General features: G+C 43.7%; 1 protein-coding gene and 1 pseudogene across 1 annotated transcript; one reads left to right on the top strand and one right to left on the bottom strand.

The window, feature by feature from the left end:
- The first annotated feature begins 9,467 nt into the window (after positions 1-9,467).
- Positions 9,468-10,789, top strand: LOC124695541 (annotated as a pseudogene).
- A 1,689-nt stretch (positions 10,790-12,478) lies between these two features.
- Positions 12,479-23,275, bottom strand: LOC124695539. Its single transcript, XM_047228373.1, has 16 exons — positions 23,087-23,275; positions 22,349-22,543; positions 22,175-22,249; positions 21,914-22,078; positions 19,653-19,816; positions 18,250-18,468; positions 17,390-17,516; positions 15,979-16,167; positions 15,398-15,484; positions 15,130-15,281; positions 14,674-14,793; positions 14,348-14,573; positions 13,501-13,560; positions 13,239-13,412; positions 13,036-13,145; positions 12,479-12,872 (listed from the first exon to the last, which is right to left on the bottom strand). Exons 1-16 carry the CDS (start codon positions 23,273-23,275, stop codon positions 12,707-12,709), a joined length of 2,418 nt encoding a protein of 805 aa, XP_047084329.1. The 3' UTR covers positions 12,479-12,706.
- Between the last annotated feature and the right edge of the window lie 263 nt (positions 23,276-23,538).

Below are 23,538 nucleotides of genomic sequence, written 5' to 3'. Positions count from 1 at the left end.
CCGGTCAACCTTATCACCGGCCCAATCGGAATCCGAATAGCCAATGAGTTCAAAGGTTGACCCCTTTGGATACCACAGCCCGAGAGTAGGAGTATGAACAAGGTATCTTAGAATCCGTTTGACCGCCATCAAATGGCTCTCCTTAGGAGCAGATTGAAAACGAGCACACATCCCTACACTTAGCATGATATCCGGCCTAGAGGCACAAAGGTAGAGCAAGGATCCTATCATGGAACGGTATACCTTTATATCCACATCCTTCTCACCATCACATGAGCCAAGTTGCCCCTTTACGGGCATGGGTGTCTTCATTGGGTTCGCATTGGTCATGTCAAACTTCTTGAGCATGTCCTTCACATACTTTTCTTGAGAGATGAAGGTGCCTTTTGCAAGTTGCCTCACTTGGAAGCCTAGGAAGAACTTCAACTCTCCCATCATGGACATCTCAAATTTCCTAGTCATCAATAGCTCAAAAGCTTTGTTATGATTGGGGTTAGTTCCACCAAATATAATATCATCAACATATATTTGACATATAAACAAGCCACCCCCTTTAACCCGCTTGGTGAAAAGGGTGGAATCGACCGTACCCATGCAAAACCCATCTTGTAGTAGGAAATCCCTAAGGAACTCATACCAAGCACGTGGAGCTTGCTTGAGACCGTAGAGTGCCTTATGGAGTAAATACACATGGTTGGGTCGGCATGGGTCTTCGAAACCCGGGGGTTGAGCTACATATGCAGTTTCTTTTAAGGGACCATTCAAAAATGCACTCTTCACATCCATTTGATATAGTTTGAAATTGTGGAAAGATGCAAATGCAAGCAAAAGACGAATAGCTTCAAGACGGGCTACCGGCGCAAAGGTATCCTCAAAATCCATACCTTCTATTTGGGCAAACCCTTGCGCCACTAACCTTGCTTTATTTCTAATGACAATGCCATTCTCATCTTGCTTGTTCTTGAATACCCATTTGGTACCAATAACATTGATGCGATGATCCTTGGGTCTCTCAACTAGAGACCATACTTCATTACGAGTGAAACACTCCAATTCTTCTTGCATGGCAATAACCCAATCCGGATCAACCAAGGCTTCATGTACCTTGAGTGGCTCAAAACTAGACACAAAAGCATGATGTTGACAATAAGTGATAAGTAATGCATGGTGTCTACGAGTTACCACTCCTTTTGAGATGCTCCCAAGGACATGATCTACTTTCATGTCACTTGCCCTTGTAGCCTCCTTGATCTTCCGAATGGTTCCTTCATGATCATTGAATTCATCTCTTGCTAATACTTGATCATGAGGGACAACTTGAGCTTGAACATGAGTTGAGGATGTTTCTTGATCATCATCATGGTCTTGCTCAGTGGGTTGAGGGCTTTCTTCTTGTTCTTCGGAATGTGCCTCATCTTGAGTGGAGGATAAATCTTGGGTTGCACTTGATGGTTCAACTTGAGTTGAGCTAGGCTCAACTTGATGTGAGCTTGATACTTCTAATCCATCACCTTGATCATCATTATGAACTTCCATGGGCCGGATGTGTCCGATGCCCATATGCTTGATGGCACTAGATGGATCATCATCATTACCTGCAACACATGGAACAACTTGCTCCACTTGGGAGCCATTATACTCCAAGAACACCACATCACAAGATACTTCAATAGTCCCAGTGGACCGGTTGTAGTATCTATAGGCGTGGGAGTTCTCCGCATAACCAACAAATATGCCCTCTATGGTTCTAGTTTCAAATTTACCAAGCTTCCCTTTATTGTTATTAACAAGACATTTTCATCCAAATAAACGAATGTACATGAAATTAGGCTTGTTACCTGTGAGAAGCTCGTATGGAGTTTTGTTGTGGAGGGGGCGGAGGAAGAGCCGGTTGGAGTAGTGGACAGCTGTAGAGATGGATTCTCCCCAAAAGTTGTGGGGTGAGTTGAATTCACTCAACATGGTTCTTGCCATCTCAATGATAGTCCGGTTCTTCCTTTCAACAACACCATTTTGTTGAGGGTATACGGAGCTGAAAACTCATGCTTGATGCCCTCATCATCAACAAACTCTTGCATAGTGTAGTTCTTGAACTCGGTGCCATTGTCGGTCCTAATCGCCTTGATCTCGGATTCATATGTACGTTGAGCTTTCTTGGCGAAGGTGATGAACTCTCTATGGGTCTCATCCTTAGACTTAAGGAGAAAGACCCAAGAGTATCTTGAGTAATCATCAACAATGACAAGTCCATACTTGCTCCCACCAAGAGTATCATAATGTGATGGCCCAAAGAGATCCAAATGAAGGAGCTCCAAAGGCCTAGATGTGGTGACGATACTCTTGATAGGGTGTTTCTTCTTGAGTTGTTTTCCGGCTACACATGCACTGCATACACGATCTTTCTCAAAAGAAATGACGGTTAGTCCAACAATGTGCTCACCCTTTAGGAGTTGTTTAAGATTCCTCATGTTAACATGACCAAGGCGGCGATGCCACAACCAACCTTCGTCATGCTTGGCCGCCATTAGACATGTGGAGGGAGAGGGGCTCTCTTTCGAGAGGTCAACCACGTAAAGGTTGTTCTCCACATATCCAACAAGGACCAATTTGAGATTGTCACTCCTAAAGACTTGCACATAATACTTAGTAAAATATGAATTATAACCGGCATCGGCAAGATGATATATAGAAAACAAGTTATAACCAAGGGATTCAACAAGCATGACCGTCTCAAGGCACAAGTCCTTAGAGATTGCCACCTTGCCATACCCAAGTACCTTTCCCTTTGAGTTGTCACCAAAGGTGATGCTTGACTTCTTGTTAATATCTTCAATGAATTGGTCAAGCACACCTCTTCCTCCGGTCATATGATTGGTGCATCCACTATCAAACACCCATTTTGGACCACCGGAGGAATACCCCTACAAAATCAAGTAGAGGATTTAGGAACCCATTGATTAATGGGTTCCCTAGTCATGGCAACAAGATCTTTTGGTACCCTAATCGAGTACCCTCTATAAGCATAGCCATTACGAGGGCCGACATAGTTAGCATAAACATCACCATAATAATCAACAAATAAATCATAGTGATTGTTTGGCCCCGTGCGGTCACCACTAGTGGCTTTGCCCTTCGGGGTTTTGCCATCATTAGTGACCTTCTTGTTCTTTTCTTGAGCGGGCTTCTCTTTCTTGTAGGGTTGGGAACATACCCAAGTCCATACTTTTGATTGTTTGACCTTTGCTTACTCAAGAGGTCATCCAATCCCATCTTATTCTTGGTTGTGGTGAACTTGGCAAGTTCTTTCTTCAACCTAACATTTTCCTCAAGATTAGTTGCATGCTCACAAGCCGATTCATTAGGATAATACTTGAGACCATATTTGGTTACCAAAGATTCAAGATATGTATTGGTCTCAACATGCAAAGATAGTTCCTCTTGTAAACGAACATGTTCCGCAACAAGCTTAGCATGCTCACTAGTAAAGGAGGTGGAGGAACTAGCAACATCTTTATCAATAATGGGATTATTCATTGATTCAAGAGCCTTTGAGTAGGTTTCATGGAGTAGGTCATGGTTCTCTCCAAGTTTCTTGAGCTCATCCTTAACAAGCTTGTTAGCTCTTTCAAGGTGGTCAAGATCCCTAGTGAGAGAAGCATGAGCAACTTCAAGCTCCTCCTTTGAGGCATTGAGCTCTTGGGTCAATGATTGAGCCCTTTCAATAGTTTCAAGATCCTTAACTTTATCTAGTTCATAAGTTTCAATTTGTTGCTTAAGACCTTGAGATATGCACCTTTCGGTTTTTAGCTCTTGTCTTAGGAGATTGAATCTCCTTTCCTTATCATTCAAATGATATTCTAATTCCTCAATGGACTCATCCTTTTCTTTGAGGGAGTCCATCAAGAAATCAAATTTGACAAGAGCTTCACCACGAAGGGTGCATCTAACATTGTAAAGTTCCTTAAGCACAGTTAATTCTTCTTGATTTTCAGATTCATCATCAAGAACACTAGATAAAGAAGGTGGGGGTTCCATTACCTTGGTTTCTCTTGCCATAAGACAAGAGCCAACGATTGTAGATGAGGGAGAGTCATCGGAGTCATCATCTTGAGTTGTTCTTGCCATGAAGGAAGAACCAACATCATTCTCCGTGGAGTAATCCTTGGAGTAGTCATATGTGAAGAGTGACCCGGGCTTAGAGAAAGCCAAGCCGGCCACTCCGGCCTCCTTCTCCTCATCTTCCTCTTCTTCATCGGACAAGTACTCGGCCCCAACAAAGGCTCTTCCCTTGTTTCTCTTGTATCGATCGTTGATTGGGTTTGGCTTCAATCTTGGCTTGACCCCTTTGATGAACTTTGGCTTGTCTACCCTTTTCTCATAAGGGCACTCATTTGCAAAGTGGCTCTCTTCGTCACAATTGTAGCAAGTTCTCTTCTTCTTCTTGTCATTGAGGAGCATTGGCAACTTTCCCTTGTACTTCTTGGCAAAGAAGGCAAAGTCGCATAGCGATGTCACTAGTTGAAGTCATCTCCTCATCTTCTTCAATTTCATATTCTTCTTCTCTTCCATGGTCAGCTCTAGCTTTGAGAGCAAGGTTGTGTGACGCTTCATGGTTGTGTGAGGCTTCATCAACACGGTTCATTGCCATGAGCCTTTTTCCTGCCTTGGCCATGTTTTCATTGGCGGCCACATAGGAGACTAGATCATCGGAGTTCAGATCAGCACTCTTGGTCATGATTTGCAAGTTGAGTGCAAGGTTGGTGTCTTCTTGCTTGACAGCAATCATAGCAATGACCATGGACTTTATGAATGCTTCATTCATCTCGAAGCCGTCATTGTACTTCTCAACTCCAGGTCCCTTGACCCTTACTCTAAGAGCACCAAGCCTTGCATAGGCATCGTCCACGGATTCTCCTTCTCGAATCATGAACTGGTGGGCCTCTTGCTTTGCGGTCTCATAAAGAGCTGATTGGATCAAATCGGTTCCCTCTTGGAGTACTACGATTCGATCCCACAACTCTTTAGCGGAGCCAATGTCATTGACTTGATCAAGGAGCTTGCGATTGATGCCACTTCTAATCTTGTCACGTGCGGAGGCATTGAGTTGACGGTTGTAGAACTTGGTGGAGGTCAACCAAACGGGATCTTGTGGCTCCCGGTATCCATTAACAATGATCTCCCATAGCTCCACACTGCAGCTGCGAATATGAGATTCCATAGAAGATTTCCAATGGGGAAAGTGAGTTCCATCAAAATGGGGAACGGTCCCACTATGGTTTATGTGAGGCATGGGTGAAGTGTTTCTGGGATAGTCATGGTTAACTTCATGGAAGGTTTCCTTAGAGGCCGAAGCCCCACTAGGAGCTCCACCAGCAGTTAGGTTCTTAAGCATGGCAGTCATTTCTGCCATTTGGCTTTGTAGTTCATCGTCCATTTTCTTCTTCTCGGCATCATATGCCAAGAGTCTAGATTTCATTTCTTTAACCGAAAGGTTAGAGTCGTCATCTAGACCCTCGAATAGTTTTTCCATCTCACTCTTAAGGCGGTGAAGCCCTTAATAAGAGTCCAGGCTCTGATACCAATTGAAAGTTCAGAGATGGTAAACCTAGAGGGGGGGGGGGTGAATAGGTTTCTACAGATTTTAATTCTTTCTTTGCAATATTAGGCTTTGCGGAATATAAAGGTGAGCCTAATGCAAACTAGGTGAAACAACCTATATGAGGATACAACTAACTCAAGCACGAAGGCTCTCACGAGCGATTAAAACACAAGTAAGGAGTTCGGTTAGAGATAACCGATAGCACACGGAGACGAGGATGTATTCCCGTGTTCCCTTCCTTTGCAAGAAGGTACGTCACGTTTGGAGGAGTGGAGGTCCCACGAAGGCTCACCCTATTCTCCGGAGCCTATCCCACGAAGGAATAGCTCACTCACTTGTGGTAGACTTTGAGGTAGCCTCCAAACCTTCACAATCTTGTCAGGAGCAAATCCACAACCCGGATGCTTCCGGACCACTCTTGCCCACCTAGGGTTTCCAAGGAACCCTAGATAGCAAGCTTCTTGATGAATACAAGGGGGAATGAGATTTGTCTTGGTAGAACAGTAGATCGGGTCCTCCTCTATCGTTTCCCCGAAGGGATTTGAGTTTGGGTGGAGGAGGAGGGAGATCTGAGGCTTTTGGTGTTTCTAGCAATGGAGTGAGAGAGAGAGAGAGCTCAAGAACAGCTTGTAGTGTAGTGCCTAACTTTTCAGAGGTAGAAGAAGGGCTATTTATAGTGTCACTTGAAATATGGCCGTTGCCCACTTGACACCCCAGCAGATTCTTCGAGGAACCCGGTCGACCGGATTTGGCGCCGAGCGGAGCCGGGCGCACGGGCCGGTCCCGACCGGCCCTGTGACCGGACCGGCCGGTTTCAACCGGAGCTGGGACCGGGTCTTGACCGGGCGAGCTTCCGAGGCTACTGGATCTTGTCCGGTTGGCACAGGCGCAAAGTCCGGTCGGTCGCCGGGGCGGCTGGTCAGGAATCCGGTCCGACCGGGCCAGAGACCGGAACGGCCGGCCAGGGAGCCGGTCCGACGGGGCCAGAGACCGGATCGGCCGGTCCACAACCGGGCCGTCAACCGGACCATCTCCCAGACCTTACTGGATCCCACCCGGTTGGCACCGGTCCTGGGGCCGGTCTGCGCCGGGCTGGCCGGTGCCAGGGCCGGTCTGACCGGGCCTGGGACCGGCCATGGTCTGGAAACCCCTTGTTGATTTTTCGTCGAAGTGGGGGGTCTCCCATTGCCTTCTTGTTCCATTGATACACCATTATACCTCTTTGGCTAATACCTGGAAATCATCTTGTAGACATGTATTAGTCCAAATACTCTCGCACGGTGTCATAGTTACCAAAATAATGGATAAGGGTGAAATACCCTTACAGTGTTACCTTTGTTTTTGAGTCATCTTCATTTTGTATTCCCAATGGAACCATATATATTGTGTTGTATTGTGGTGTTGATCATAGTGTGGTTCATCAATACGACAAATTTAGCACTATCACTTTTAATAAATGCATGAAGTCTTTGAAAGCATGTACTAAAAGTTCCCTAGATTTGAACTCCAAAAGTGCTCCCTCCGATTCAGTTTAACAGCCACATACGTTATTTAGGAAAAACTTTGACCAATAATTGATCGGCAAAACATAAATTATATGTCACAAAATTATACCGTCATATATTTCTAAATATAATTCATATTTCGTTGATCAAACTAATGATCAAAGTTTTTTTCAAAGCACATGCATGCCTATGCCTGTTAAACTGAATTGGAGGAAGTATAAAATGATTATATTAGTTGTCATGAAGCAACGTCTGATGTACCTGATGGCATTGTAACCAAGTCTGAAATCTAAAAGCCTGTTGAGATTACATGAATATGTGGCTCGAGACTTTGAACTTGCCCGAGAGGGGTGCATTTAGGAATAGCTTCTAAAGTAAATCGTATTTTGAACTACGTATTCATAGCTTAGCTACAGTTTGGACAACATACAATAATTATACAGAACCGGGTCATAATTGTTACCATTAGGACTATACATGTTCAGAGATATTCATATATGGAGATATACATCTTCACAATAGTGATTTTCTCTGAAGCCTACGTACTGTTTGTATTCACTTCATTTCATATTAGCACAAATTTAGATATATCCAAATCAACGACAATCAATACGAAGAGGAGAATACAATGTACTCGGTCTCCGCCAAATCTAGATTCCTGCCTCCGCCGCTTCACACTAGGCGTTGATAACTCTGTGCCTGCGATTGATCGCGAAAGCATGTCACTGGCATGAACACAAGGTCGTGTGTGTCTACATAGTAGCTTGACATGAGCTGTACATGTTGGCTTGCTTGTCGCACACCAAAGTGCAGAGCATGATGTACCGAATGGCAACCTTTGCTTGACGTGCGACCCAGTCATATGCGTGTGCGCCAGCCGTACGTCACAACCAATGTAACCACCGCTGGAAAATTATGCTTTGAAAACGCCAGACTGCTTACGACGTGCCCAGGCACCATTTTTCTTTTTACCGTTTCTTGCTTGCCTCGCCTAGGTCCACGCTTGAAGGGCTGAACTGATCGGACAAGTCATTTGCGTCGTCTGTCACCTATCGAGCTTGTGACTTCGTGCTCGAATGCATCACCGATGGCGATGGTGGGTGTGTGAACTTTTTTTTTCGGCATGTATATTTAGTTGTAAATGCATCACCTTCTTCTCTATCAATGAAAAAGACAAATCTTTTGCCTTATTTTAAAAAAAACTGTAAGCCATTTATTTTTTACTTTATTGACCCATCCATGCAAACATGTGCCACATGTTGAACAGTCTGCCAGCTAACGACTCAAATGAATAATCCGTAAAACATTTGCGTATCTACTACTTCCTCCGATCTAAATTAATTGATTTCGCTTTGCTAGATACGGATTTATCTAGTCAACAAATGCATCTAGGCCCATTCATATTTAGATAAAATAGATTTAATTAATCTAAATCGAAGGGAGTAGTACTGTTGAATAGAACCTCTATCCCATTGCTAATTTTTTAAATACTTGTTTTTTAAACCACGCTGTTTATATCATCACTAGAAGATGTCTAACCATGCACTGAAGAATCCCGATACGGTAGAAATCTGTACCGCCCGTACCAAATTAGTGAACGGAGATTTAGTCAAACTTGTCCTATATACACTCATATGTATCTAGACGTGTTTTATTATGTAGGTTCGCTTTTTTTTAAACCGCGTGAACTAATTTGAAATGGAGGAAGTACACCTCTATTCACTAATGTAAGACATTGCCTTTTTCATAAATGCTTGTCTCTATGTGTTATTGTGTGTAAGGTGTTGCTCATTTTGGTCTATGTCTAGTGACAATTTGGATGACAACTTTTGATTTCTCTGAAAAAAAGACAAAATTGTGGGTCTACCTATACTTCGCGGTAGAGAACGAGTGCGCGAACGTGCCAATGTATTAGGGTCCAAAAGTTTTACATTTGTGAACGAGGGCGTGAACGTGTGAATATATTAGGGTTCAAAGGTTTTACATTAGTGAACGGGAACATCAACGTTCCAATATACTAGTGTCTTTGATACATTTAAATTTAGATAAAATTAAAACATGGTATTTTATCGTGTCCAGTGAAAGTCTTCTCGCAACGAGCCACTAGCATAGACGAGATCGCCGCAGGCCCGCAGCATAGTTTCGTCAAGTACCGTAGCTGGAAGTCATAGACAGTTAGACACCGTCCGTAAGAAATTGGGAGTTCACGGTCGTGCCAGGTGAGGTACAACTCCGTTCCCGCCACGCCTCTCGCTGTCTTTCCGATGATCTCATCCCTCTTTTAAAACCCCTTGCCGGCGCCTCGCCGCATAATTGTTCTCTTCTCCCCAAGCGCGCGCGCGCTTTCGCCTGGCACGATCGCCATGGAGGACGAGAGGAATGGCAGCGGGTCTGCTGCCGACGCGGCACAGAAGAGCCGGTTCTTCCGCGACGCGCGCGTGGAGGCGATGCAGCGGCGCGTCGACGCGGTGCACTCGGAGGCCGAGGACCCCTACACGATCTTCCGCCTCCCGGCCACCGTGCGCGGGCGGCACCCCGACCTGTACGAGCCCAAGGTCGTGTCCGTGGGGCCCTACTACCACGGCCGCGCCGGGCTCGGCGCCGCGCAGCAGCACAAGTGGCGCCTCCTGCGGGACTTCCTCTCGCGGGGGAGCACCGGCAACGCCGACGACGGCCAGCTGGGCGCGTGCCTGCGCGCGGCGTCCGCGCTCGAGGCCGACGCGCGGCGGTGCTACGCGGAGGGGTTCGACGAGGTGGGCGCCGACGACTTCGCGGAGATGCTGGTGCTGGACGGCTGCTTCCTGCTCGAGTTCTTCCTGTGCAAGGGCGAGGGGCAGCTGGCCGCGCCGGGGGGCGCCAAGTGGGCGTGGCAGCACATGTACCACGACGTGCTCCTCCTCGAGAACCAGATCCCCTTCTTCGTCCTCGAGAAGCTGCACGCCCTCGCCTTCCCCGGCGAGGGCGATCGCGAGGCGCTCCTCGACATCTTCTACAAGGCCTTCGCCGGCGACCTGCCGTCCAGCCGTGCCATCCGGCCGCGCAGCGGCAAGACGATCCACCACCTGCTGCACCTGCACTACGAGTGCAACGTGCGCAACCCGGCCACGGACGCCGGCGACATCAAGGCGCGCAAGGCCAACGGCAACGGCAACGGCGACGCCAACGGCGCGTCACTTGCCGTGTGGAAGCAGTCGCCGGTCCCGTCCCCGCGGTCCAGCGACGGCGCCGTGAAGGGGCGGCTGACGTCGATGGTCCCGCAGGCGGCCAAGATGGAGGACGCCGGCGTGACGTTCAAGCGGAAGCCGACCCCGCGCGACATGTTCGACATCAGCTTCCGGTACGGCGTGCTGCACATGCCGGCGTTCGTGGTGGACGAGGCCGCCAAGGTGCTGCTGGCCAACCTGGTGGCGTTCGAGCAGGGCGGCGGCCGAGCGGCGAGGCAGCTGGACGGGGGGAACCTGGTGACCGGGTTCGTGGCGCTCGTGGGGTCTCTGGTGAACACGGCGCGGGACGTGGAGGTGCTCCGGCGAAGCGGGATCATGCACTGCATGGTCACCCACGACGAGGCCGTCAGGTACTTCAGCCATGTGGTGCAATACACCACCATGGACTACGACCGCCACCTGCTCGCCTGCTTGTTCCGAGACATCCGGGAGACCGGGAGCACTGCCAATGGAGCCGATGATCCATCGTGCGTGCCTCATCACACAGCCGGTTCCTTTTCCGAGTCTCACTTGGCTTTCTTTACACGCCGATAAAAAGCCAATGATCCATTTTCCTTCTATTTTATTTATTCTTATTTGGCTTTGCTGGCTCAATCTCTCGAATATATGAACAGAAAATTGACTCCAGAATGCACTATGATTTAAGAATTAAGATAGTATATTGGACAGAGTGGACGGAATAGACTAAACACGGATGGGAGCATCTAAAATGAACCAACGTGAATATCCAATGTTTTGATGAAAACAGAAAAAGACAAGTGTTTACTTTCACCATGAAGGTGCCTTTATTATTGTTTTGGCGTTTTAAGTGTATAATACTTTCTTTATTTTAAAATGCATCTTTAATATATTTTGATATGCCAAAAAATTCAAACGAACAATTCACCTGTACTACTTGCGCGCAAAATCTTTGCATGAAAATCGACTTGTCGTTTAGGCTATGTAAAAAAAAAAATTGGTGCTAAATAAAAGGCTTTTTGCGAGACATATTTTATCTTTTTTTTACATCGACCACAAGAAATATCAATTTTTTCACGAAATAGCACGAACACACATGGTCGAGATGTATATGTGCAAATCGAGATGTATATACACAATTTTTTTTGTTGAATTTTTTTTAATAATTAAAAATATGTTTTTAGGTGGGGGGGGGGGGGGGCATATGCACCCTAGAGCATAGCCGAGTTGAATTTCCGTATGTAATAAACTGCAATACGGGGAAAACCGTAACGCCACCTACGGATCAGATCATGAACTGACTTTGAAATAGGCTTTTGTCCCGCTATATTAATATATCAAACATCCGATATAACATTGCAACCACAGCTGGGGCAAACAGCACACGAGCACATCCAAGAGAAAACATGAAAGAAAGAAAAGAAAAAAGAATGTTGAAGAGGTCGGATTGACAAAAAAACAAAGATGCCTCGCAGCCGCTGCGCCCACCGAAAGATTTCCACCGCGGTCCTAGCACTCTAGAGCATAGCCGAGTTGCATTTCCTTATGTAATGTGCAGTAATAAACTGCAAAATAAACTGCAAAACGGGGAAAACCGTAACGCCACCTACGGATCATGAACTTTCACCCCGCTATATTAATATAGCAAACATCCGATACAACATTGCCACCTACGGATCATGAACTTTCGCCCCGCTATATTAATATAGCAAACATCCGATACAACATTGCAACCAGCACACGAGCACGTCCAAGAGAAAACATAAAAGAAAGAAAAGAGAAAAAAATGTCAAAGAGGTCGGATTGACGAAAAAACGAATATATCTCGCAGCCCACCGGAGATTTCCACCGCGCTCCTAGCACTCTACCACACACGGGCAAGGGAGAAAGGCTTCACCCCACACCCTTCAGGAAGGTAGGGTGGCGCCCGTGGAAGCCACCGCGTTGGCATCAGCCAAACCGACAGGGATTTCTCCTGACCCTCGCAACCCCGCCCCAAACGCTACATCGTGCACCACCATGCTTGCCGCCCACCGCCACGCGCCACCACAGCTTTGCAGACACCAACGTCGTCTCACCGTGGCAATCGAAACGAGGCCAAGCGGATCAAGTGGGGCCAGCCGAGAAAACGAGGCCAAGCGGATCAAGAGGGGCCAGCCGAGAAAAGTACTGGGGGATTCCAACGGAACAAGTACTGAGAAATAACATCTCATAGACAAAACTGTGGTATAATCCGATATCTTTTTAGCTGAGATCTAGTCCGAGATAGCCCCTAACATTTTTCTTTTCGAGAGACAACCCCTAGCTAATACAACACGATGTTAGTTCATGGCTCCATGCACATCCTTGACGCACCCATCTTTACCATCTTGTCACCATAGAGAAAATCCTCAAGTGCCTTCATCCGGTGATTCTGTGAGTTATCGAACTGGTGAAGAGAAGAAAATAACCAGTGAGTACACAAGGAACCCGGCCAGAAAGATCCCTCCGTAGACAAAAGCCTGGGATGACTGTTTTGGATGACTATATTCAATGCGGCAGCACTTCATCTTGTCTCTCTCCGCGGACAAGACACGTTCTACGTACCTGTCCAAACAAAAGTCACAAGAATGATTCCAAAGAAAGGGTAAATCTGGAGAAAACTAATCAGCAAACAAACAAGAAAAATGTCTTTTTCCTATACACTTGGCTTAAAGGTAAACAAAAAAAAGAACTAGTTGGAGATTTGACTCCAGATAAAGTAACATACTGTTCTGTAAATATAGTGCTCTGTAGGATGTCAGAACTGTTTTGAGAAGCATCAACCAGACGATGGTCATAGAGCAAGGAAGAGAGATCCACAAGTTGTCCCTCAAGCCTCTGAAATGGGGCGCAGAAGAAAAGGATATCAGGTCCAGGCAGAACTGTCACACTAAAAGGCAGACTAGTGCAATGTATGAAACATGTACTTACATCCAGGTACTCTTCTAACCGCTCAACAAGATCATGGGGGAAAGGCTCCGGCAGCGTGGTTACCTTCTTGTAGAATTTCTCTACCCATAAATCAGTGTTGGACTTGTTTTTATTACCTTTAACAGGTTCTCCTAATGGCGTCTTAAGATGCTCTGACGCAAAAGATTGAACGGACTGCACCAACAACCAGCCACAGTTTTAGTTTGCGTGCGCGTCAAGAAAATAATCAAATGATGACAAGTTCAATTGAATGTCAAATGACCTCCGATGTGTCCCTTATTTTGCGAAGAGCTGCATCCACCCGTGCATAAATTGTAGTTCTCTACACATTAAAGAATTATAAGTTATCAATAAGTAATATGGCAACAGCAGAAGGCAGGGTTTGTAGATAGCAGCTTTAAATGAGTTGCAAAAGCCGCTAGAGACGTATTTTATAATCAATAATTGCACTGAGAATGCATTTTGTTGTCGATGGTAGGCATACATGTGGACACAGGTTAAGGAATCGAATTTGAAGCAGTTCACATTGGTTATAAAGGAAACATGACGTTTGTTTATGCATATACCCAGACTTCCTCGACACAAATGCGGCAAGATAGTAGAGAAAATAAATGCACAACCTATCATGCCCCTAACGCACATGGAACAATTGTCAGAAACTGGTCAATGGATGGCAACAAGCAATGGAGTGTATATTGGGCCTGAACTCAACGTTTCACAAACTATGGTAGGCATACATGTCGACACAGGTTAAGAAATCCGAATTTCAAGCAGAGTTTACATTGGTTATAAAGGAAACATGACGTTTGTTTATGCTTATACCCAGACTTTCTGGACACAGATGGCAACGAGATAATAGAGAAAATACATACACAACCTATCATGTCCCAAACGCACATGGAACAATTGTTAGAAACTGGTCAATGGATGGTAACAAGCAATGGATGTATATCGGGCCTGAACTCAACGTTTCACAAACTATGGAAGGCCTGAACAACTATTATAACAACACCTCATTTTTACATGTTAGCATTGCTCTTCCTCCCATACAGCCATACTCCTATCATTGCATTAAGGAAAATGGAATATGAGTTGTTCGTTGACATTACCAGTGCAACATCCTGAAGGATTTGACTGAGCTGAGAGGAGTTCGAGAATGGTCCAAAAGGATGGCATCCTGCAGACCACAGCCAGTTCACAATTGGTCTTTCATGAATACGTGATGCCCGTTCGTACGGTGCACTCAGACCTCCAACCGCGGAAGCCAAACCAGCCAAGATGTGGCGCTGTGCTAGAGATGGATAAGCAAACTGCCTATTTGTTTCTGACACGTAGCTGCAACATCAAAAGGACACTTAAACACAGCAGCAACTAGAACTCATGCAGTGCAGGCATCCATAAAACAAATTTGCCTGTACATAAAAGTTCAACATACCTTAGAGGAATCATTTTATTGTTATGCTCCAGTACAATTACAACATCTTTACTTGTCCAAACAAGACTTTCCTCTTCCATCATAAGCTCAGCATCAACTTCAGCCAATGATAATACAAAACTGTGATTCAAAAAGAAATCAGCAAAAAGTTGAAAGTGCACCATCTGCCTCAGCAAAGCATTCTTAGGATCCCGATTCTTAAAGTATCATGTCAATAGTTCTACTTCCATGCACAAATGATACTTCTTATTTGTCTAGCGCAATATTTGAGGATGCACCATATTTTAACTCCCTAAATTCACAGAAAGCCAAAAGGACAAAATCCATGTGAAAAGTGACTCTTGTCTTCTTATCCTTCTTAATTTATCACTTACAGTTTTATCCTTGTTATATATTTACCGGACACAGTATGAGTTTGAAATGTTACACTTAATCTCTCTGTGTGGGGTTGCTTACACTGGAATTACTCTGGTTCCATAAGTTTTGTACATAGATCCATGTTTCTTTTTTCCACCTCTTTTTTCTTTCTTATTCCTGGGCATGTAAGATTCCCAAATGGGCTTGTGCTTGATAGAATCTTGTACATTATCTTGCTCCTCCATCCAATGCTGTTGTTGACAAAAATAAAGTTTGTCGTACATCAGACCCATACTTGAAAAAAGGTATCATAATTCATGATACTGGCGTGAAGTTTCAGTATATTCATACAGAAAATATTACACACCTGCTTCAGGAAGTATCTACTTGAGAGGGAAGGATCCGCAACTTCCAATAAACCAGCCGACAGCACATCAGCAGAACGTTCCATTTCCTGTACCAGTTAGTATAACCCACATTGGAATATTGCAGTTGAAATGTAGTAAGATAAGCATTTGGAATCCATCTGTATAATTTCCCCTCTAATTAGTCTGCCTTGTGGTTCTTCAGGTTTCATAATTTCATAGAAGTCAACAGCCACATTAAGTATGGTCTTCTACACCTGGTGCCAAAACGTCTGTAATCTCCACTTGGTTCAGCCTTTTTCCAAGCATAAGTAGATTACAGATTATAAGTGTTGTGCTTGTTTATTCTCAAGGTATTAGGAAGAGATGGCTAACAGGCCAGATGAAGTCTAGTGTATTGTTCTCCACGTGAGAATCTTCCATCCTGCTACATAAATACCTGATTATGTTAATTTCCCCACAAGTGTCTCTTTCAACCAAGATCTGAGGGTAAGTATGGCTATGAAGCTACCATAGTGAAAATTATGCCCTTGCAATACAACATGCTGCATTTTAATAAAGCTAAAATCCAACTCCAACATACCTCTTTGAGTATAGCTCCATCTAAGTATGTTTTGGTGCGGACATGAAATCGACCATCACTCTTTGTTTCATGAAGAGAGTGGCTACGCATTGCTTTGGAAACTGCAACCGCTAACTTTTCATGATCATGCAGTGCATGCGAACCAGAAATTACTATAACCTCCTGCCCAGCATGGACCATCTTTTTGACCTGAAAAACACCAAGGAGCATGCATGGTTGTTGTAGCAATTGAGGTCACAAGGTTAAAATAAACAGACGTACACATGTCTCGTAGGTCACTAATCGATAATCATGTGTACTTGATATTTAGGTCAACACATGATTGTACTGCTATCCATTTTCAATCAATATTGAATCATGATGATCCTAAGCTTCCTAAATTGAACAATGTGACCCATAATACATTCAAGACAAGCTTTCAACAAGACAAGTTGTAGCTGCAAGACAGATCATCACTCCATACTTGTAACTTTTAATTCTTGGCAAAAAGACATGAAAACTATTCACAGGGGTTTGCCACAGGCATTTAATAGCTATTATAAACCTGCAAAGAGACATTTTGAATGAAATGTGAAATCCCATTGGCACTATCGATTGTGAAAGAACAATGAACAGTCAACAGCGCTGGAACCAATACTGATTGGGAAAGCTTTGCTCGCAGCCTCAAAGCAAAACAAACAAACAACAACCAAGCCTTTATTCCCAAACAAGTTGGGGTAGGCTAGAGGTGAAACCCATAAGGTCTCGTAACCAACCATTGGTTCTGGCACATGGATAGCAAGCTTCCACGCGGCTCTTTCCATGGCTAGTTCTTTGGTGATACTCCAGTCCATCAGATCTCTCTTTACGGACTCCTCCCATGTCAAGTTTGGTCTACCCCGTCCTCTCTTGACGTCTAAAAATAATTTTGCCATCCTCGATAGACCTTGATGTATTGCATAGCCAAAGGGAAAAAATATTACAAGGACTCAAGAGAACATCCAGGTCCTAGACCAATAGGAAGGACCATATACCCTTGACATCACTGTGATTGTATACAATAAATTTACATTGCCTTGTTCCTATTTTGTATAAGTGACAATTTCTCCCAACAAATGAAACGAAATACAATGGAGTATCCACAACTTTATATCTTATTTTAATATGTTAATTCTTCCAGATGAACCACATTTCCATAATGCTTTTGGACACTCTCGAGATTTGCGATGCCATTTCATGGTAATGGGAATGGAGAACATATGTTGTTGCCCTATATAATTTTTAATAGGAATGGTCCTCCTATTTTTTTTTGCGAGAACTAAATAAACTTAACTAGTGCATGAACAAAATGAACTAGAAAGTTGACTACATAATACTGTGGCTTTGGTAACATAAAGATGTATATATGGGTTGCGTATGAAAGTCAACTAACCTCTCTTTCAATAGCTTGAACATCTATACTGTTGTTGTGACCAGCTTGAAGAATGTTGTACCTATTGTGGTTCTGTAGCACAATGATAGGTACAAGCAACCTCAATGTCATGTCAACAGTTTCAAACCTGGATTTTTTTAAAGGACATATCAGAATAACAGGCAAAATAGAAGATTCAGTGCTTAAACCTACTATGAAGGAAAGACAGCCCCCCTCCTTGGTGAGGCAGTGGAATCCTACAACATATTCAATTGACAGATTACTTATGTACAGTTGGTCAATCCCTTCTTCTGATTTAACCTGAACCTATAAAGCTGGAAAAAACTAAACTCCAATTATTTATGTCATACTTCCATGCCCAGAGATGACCAAACAAACTAAGGCACTGTCTTCTGTAAGGATGGGTTATGCAGATATAATGAAAACACAGTAACCTAGTACATGCTACAGGTTCCAAGTACGCGGGCAAGATGCATACAAGGAACTTGTGACACAAAAGTGTCAAAGACCACACTAAGATAGGGAGGTGATTAAACCTGATCCTTATTCCTGATAGCTGAGTTTAGCTTTTGCATTTCTAAGTAGTCCCTCTGTCCCACAATATAAAATGCTATTACAACCAATATATGAATATACTTGTTGTAATAACACACACACATATGCCAAAAGAGAATGGATTTTGTACACACATGCATGTGAGTGACAGATCAAATATATTTTGAGAGATAAATTGAATACTTCATACGACAATTTGTTATTGCGATTTCCTACTAACTATGTCGATCTACATAAAATATATTACATTACAGTTATCTATGGATTATGAAGTAATTCCATTCAAAAGAAATTCCTGGTAATACCTGATGTCAGGAGCTATCACATGCTCAATGGTAGTTGAAATTAAACCTCCAAGCTGCCCCATAAAAATATTTTGTGTGTTAGTAGCACTTGGAGCAGCAAGTCCTCGTGGGAAGATTATATTTGACAGCCGCGGCATTGACCTATAACTAACGCTGCCTTCTTCTGTTTCTATTTTCCCATATGTACAAGGGCCTGCTGACAGATCTATTACAACAAATCTGCAAGAGTAATCACTGGTGGTTTAGAGCATGTATAACTAAAATGCAATCTGTTAAAACTTCAGTATATGATAAAAGAAATTTGCTCTAACGTGCAACAATTAACAGTATGGCATGACTGTGATATACAAGGAGCACTCTTTAGTCTTTACGAATAAGACGTGCACAGAAAATATGATATGTAATTCAACGAGTCATGGCAACCAGGGTACAAAATTCTGTTTGTGTTCAATCCTTGATCATGTCTAGTGTTTAATATGCCAGAGACCAATTATTTTCCGGCTTACTAAACCTTTTCTCTTTGTATATATTTCTTAAGTGTCCGTGTTCCTTCATATCCCATAATCACTCGTATATGCTTACTTCCAAAGTAAAGGAAAGTTAATCCAAATTTCAGTTAGTTTGCAAATACAAGGTCAACTTGGGATTGACTAAAATAATGGGAACTAGCCAATTCCTGCCAGGATTTGAAGCCCTGATGGCTAGCAACTAACAACAAAGTGAGAAGGAAAAGGCGAATATGATTATTTTAGCAATGCTGAATAAGACGTCTCGGCCTTACTTGCACTACAGATCATACCCTGAGCCTCTTGGGGAAAACTACTCCCTCTGATCCATACTAGACGCTGCAGCGAGTGAACAGACACTAAAATGTGTGTACATACATGCGAATCAGCAACAAATAATATGGACAGGAGGGAGTATCTTTTTTGGAAGAAAACAAGGATACCGGATTCAGTAAATTGTTCTTTCGACTGAAAGACTCAAAAAAGATTGCCTGTTACAGCCTAGCTGTTTTTTCAGGACAGAAAACAAGGGGATAAAGCTTTTTTGTGATTCCCAAGGGTAGGCCAATAAATCATCGTTGTTAAAGACCAACATTAAAGATTATTATGGTATAAATAAGTGATAGAACAAAAATCCAATAGTACAAATAATGAAACATGAAGAACATTAAAATTAGGAAAACAAAATGATCATCTGGGAAAAGTGCAATGGAGCAGCAAATAGTTCAGAAATATTGATACACTTTTTTTAGACTACTCTTTGTATCGCTCATGCAATCATGTAATGGGCAGAAGGGGTACTTTTGGTCACATTTACTGCTCAAAATGCAATTTCTTGGCTGTCAAGGTTTCTTGCAAGTTGTAACAAAAAAGCAGTCCATGAGAACAACTTATTACCTTCCAGAACTCAGCCAAACCTGAGTTGCACCACCGCCATTGTAACGGTAACGGTAGATGTAATCTGCTTCTTGTTTTTTTAGTTCTTGTTCTGTCAGTCCACCAATTGCACTATACATTAAACTATCAAGATCAGCTTCTTTGTTCCGAGGATCCATTCTAACCTGCCATGGAAGAGATTTGTCCATGTTAATTACTATTCTCAAACTATAACTGTACTTATAAGACATAAGGATGAAACTGAATCGAATGTTCTCTCTCACCAGTTCACTAACAGTGTGTTTGGTTGGGGGAGTTGCAGGTGGGGAATGGGAGTTTGAGGGATGTGGGACTTATAATCCTTTGATTGGTTTGTAGGAATGGGATTTGAGGACGGGAACGGAAGGGGAATTGAAGAGCTAAACTCCTTCAGATCTATTCCCTGGGGAGACCAGGTAATTCGGCTAGGGATAGGGAGTTGGTAGAAAAAAATCGTTTTATTGGGCACTACACCACTGGGATCCGCAGTTGCCGCTCAGGAGGGGAGGATCCATCAAGGGCCGTGCACGTCCACGCTTCAAGCGCGGCCGCTACAAGTGCAGCGTCGACACGGACGGCTGCGACGCCTCTGCAAATACGCGGATGAGGAGCGTTCCTTACTGCTGTTGGTGTCATTCTGTTGGTGCACGTTCAATTGTTAGCATTGGCCTGTCAACCGGTGCAACTCGCAGAAGTACTTTCACGGCGAAAGCAATGATCGCAGCATAGCTGACACATGTATGTAGTCAATCAGGTGGTTGTCCCTGGCGACATGAGGAAAATTAGGAGGCTCGATACTTGCCGAAGTAGTTCACGTGTGTGCGTGTATTCAGCTGGGCAAGAAGATCAATTTAGTTACTTTTGCCATAGCTAGATAGATAGCTTTGCTAGTTGATCAAGATTAGCTAGCTTCCTAGAACTCAAATCAGTTCGGAGAGAAATCTCAGTTAGCTCCATACGCCTCATCTAAAGAGAAATCTCAGTTATCTCAGTTGGCACCTGCCTCACCTGCGCCAACAGGCTCCCATCGCCGGAAGGTGACCAGGCGACAGCTAAGCTCCACGAACCTCAAATTCCTATGACGCATCAAACGTGGGACTGGGACTAACAGTCAAATTCCCTGAGGCTAATCCTCTACCAAACTACACACTCCAAACTCCCATTCCCTTTCCCCAAAGTTACCAAACATGCTGCAAGGATTGTTAGGCTCTTATCAATGTCTTATGTGACTCATCTCTCCATATTTCCAATTGTTACACGAGTCTAAGGATGCTGCCTGAGCATGACTATCTATATCTAAAATGTTGTTTGAGGTGTTGATAACCGTAGGCTGCTGGCATATATAGCTACAACAAAACAATATTTTTTTATAAAATATGTCATCAAAAAAAATTAGATGGAGAGATTGTTTGACTTGGATCAATTGAATTTCAAAACCTAAAAGTGAGATTACTGTTTTTCTAAGGAAAGTGCGTATAGTTCAAGATGCAAGTCGGCAACTCCCACTAGCTGAATCAACTTATTTTCCTTTATTTTCCCTTATACTACATTTTGCACACTTTCAACTATATTCCAGAAGGGCTCTCCCTTAATATTCTCAAAGTATAAGTGTATGCATGTTATGTCTCTGGCCAGTTTACTATGAATTTTTGGGCTCTTATGAATATCTTCTGGGGCTCATCCCTGCATACTTCCCAATTGTTACAGAAGGCAAAGGATGTTACATGAGCATGACTATCTCTATCGAAATTCTCAAATGTTGTTTAAGGTGTTAATTATAGTCTGCAGGCATATGTAGTCAGTAGTTACAAACGAATAAATTAAAAAAAATTAAGTATACCATCAATGAAATTTAGATGGAGAAAACTATTTGACTTGGATCAATTAAATGTGAGAGTATTGTTTTTTTTTAAAGAAAAGTGAGTATCGTTCAGGATGTAACTCCCACTGATTGAATTAACTTCTTTTCTTTTCTTTTCTTTTCTCATCCTTTGTAATACCTTTTGTGCAGTTATTTTTAAATATATTTCTGTCAGGCTTTTCCCCTACTTTTCCCTCAAATAGTAATAGGAAGATAAACAACAACAAAAAAAGAATTTTTACTTCAATATTTCCAACAGAGTACAAGTCTACACACTGATATTAACTATAATTTGCATGCAGGTATTTTAGGAGTTTGAAAAGTGTTTCATCAGAATCATATGCTTACAGAAGAGAATAATGCTAGATAGAAGTCCCAATACCTTATCAAAATTAACAACAAATATTGCAACAGGTACAGGTCTATCCATCTCAGTTGTAGAACGACCAGGCTCGATATCAAAAATAAATGAGTACAGCCTCTCGAATATATGTTCCACTGCAGTTGCTTCTACCTCAAAGAGGGGGAATTCCCTACCATATTCACTCTGCGAGGGACAAAATAATTAGTGCCATGACTTGTGTAAACTAAGATCAGAACAGCATCCAAACAATGATTTTGTAGGAAAATAACATATTTCTACCTCTCTTGCAGTTCCTGCAGAAACCATAGCCTCCTTCAGTGACTTCTCAAGAGAAATAAGCTCTGGTTGTCCAGCCTAACGAAGTAATTAATATTTTCATAATAGCACCGGATGATAATAAGGACAAAATGGTAGTGAAGAATAATTATATCACCGTGCTAAATGAACCCTTACCGCAATGACATTATACACGATATGATGCTCAATATCAACAGGTTCCCCTGTCTCGAAACAAGAGGGCCTATGAAGCGGAAAGCTCATCTTGAGGAACTGTTCGAGCTTGTGCCCATCCAAGGGGTATCTATACCCTCCGTCACCATTGAAACCAATCAGAACAACATTAACCTCGAGGGGCACTTGAAATGGAACCTGCAAAATGCTCCCGATGTGTTTTTACAGATGTTTAAACCTTTAATAAAGCAACCTGATACATTTTCTAAAGAAAAAAGGACAGCGTTGAAATAGCAAATGTTTACAGATACATCAGTACTGTTCGCTTAGCTCTCCTGGTTACCATGGTAAGTGGCCAACTACACATACAGAAACTAAGGTCATGCTCAATTTAATCTACGGTGCCCCAAGTCACAGGCATAATTCATAACGCAAACTCATGTAAATACTCTGACACATTCAGGCAGCTCGAGTTCTACTTTTATGCAAGCCCAAATTTCTAATTTTATTATGCGTCCTACAGCTATAAAAACAAAATTGAACTCCATATCAACGAGAGGGAGAGAAACGAAATCCGCTGGCAGACGCGGATCCCATATTCCCATATACGGGGGATAGTATTCACCGCACCGCAAGCTCCGATCGAGTTCGGATCCAGTCGACCTCAGCTGCTCAGCTCCGGCCGAGTTCGGATCGGAGGTTTAGCGGGGGAGTGGCGGAGCGATGGGGGGGAGTAGGTACCTCTGCGCGGGTGTGGAGCATGCGTCGAACGTCGGCGCGGATGCTGTCCTCGACGTCGTGGAAGGCGCCGTGGTGCCACTGCGCGTGCCCAGGGTCCCGACGGAACGCCTCCCGCCGCGCCGCCGCCGACGCGGCCGCGGCGACCATTAGGAGGAAGAGGATGCGGAGGAGGAGGAGGGGCGGCGCCATGGGAGGCACCCTGGACTGGGGTTTGTGGGCAGGCGGAGGAGGGGCGGAGCGCCGGAGGGGTCGGCGGCGCCACGGTCCACGGCGAGTGCGTGCGTGTGCTCTCTCGGCTGGGCTGCTGCTTTGAGATTAGTGGCGTTTGACTTGCGTGGACTGTGGATCACTGGATCTGCTTTTACCTTTTCCTTTTTGTACTATGTTGAATTTTTACTACTACTCCTTCCGTTTTTATTTACTCTGCGTTTTAGCTTTAGTTAAAGTCGAAG

This window comes from Lolium rigidum, chromosome 3 (genome assembly GCF_022539505.1).
Source record: "Lolium rigidum isolate FL_2022 chromosome 3, APGP_CSIRO_Lrig_0.1, whole genome shotgun sequence".
Lineage (NCBI taxonomy): Eukaryota > Viridiplantae > Streptophyta > Magnoliopsida > Poales > Poaceae > Lolium > Lolium rigidum.
This window is presented reverse-complemented; position numbering and strand designations above follow the sequence as displayed.

Excerpts from the sequence above, each read along its gene's own strand:
- LOC124695539 (XM_047228373.1), bottom strand. The coding sequence starts at position 23,275 with ATGGCGCCGCCCCTCCTCCTCCTCCGCATCCTCTTCCTCCTAATGGTC. Across the intron at positions 22,544-23,086 it reads TGCTCCACACCCGCGCAGAG|GTTCCATTTCAAGTGCCCCT; the intron begins GTACCTACTCCC and ends AGCATTTTGCAG. Across the intron at positions 13,413-13,500 it reads AAATAAGGGACACATCGGAG|TCCGTTCAATCTTTTGCGTC; the intron begins GTCATTTGACAT and ends TTGTTGGTGCAG.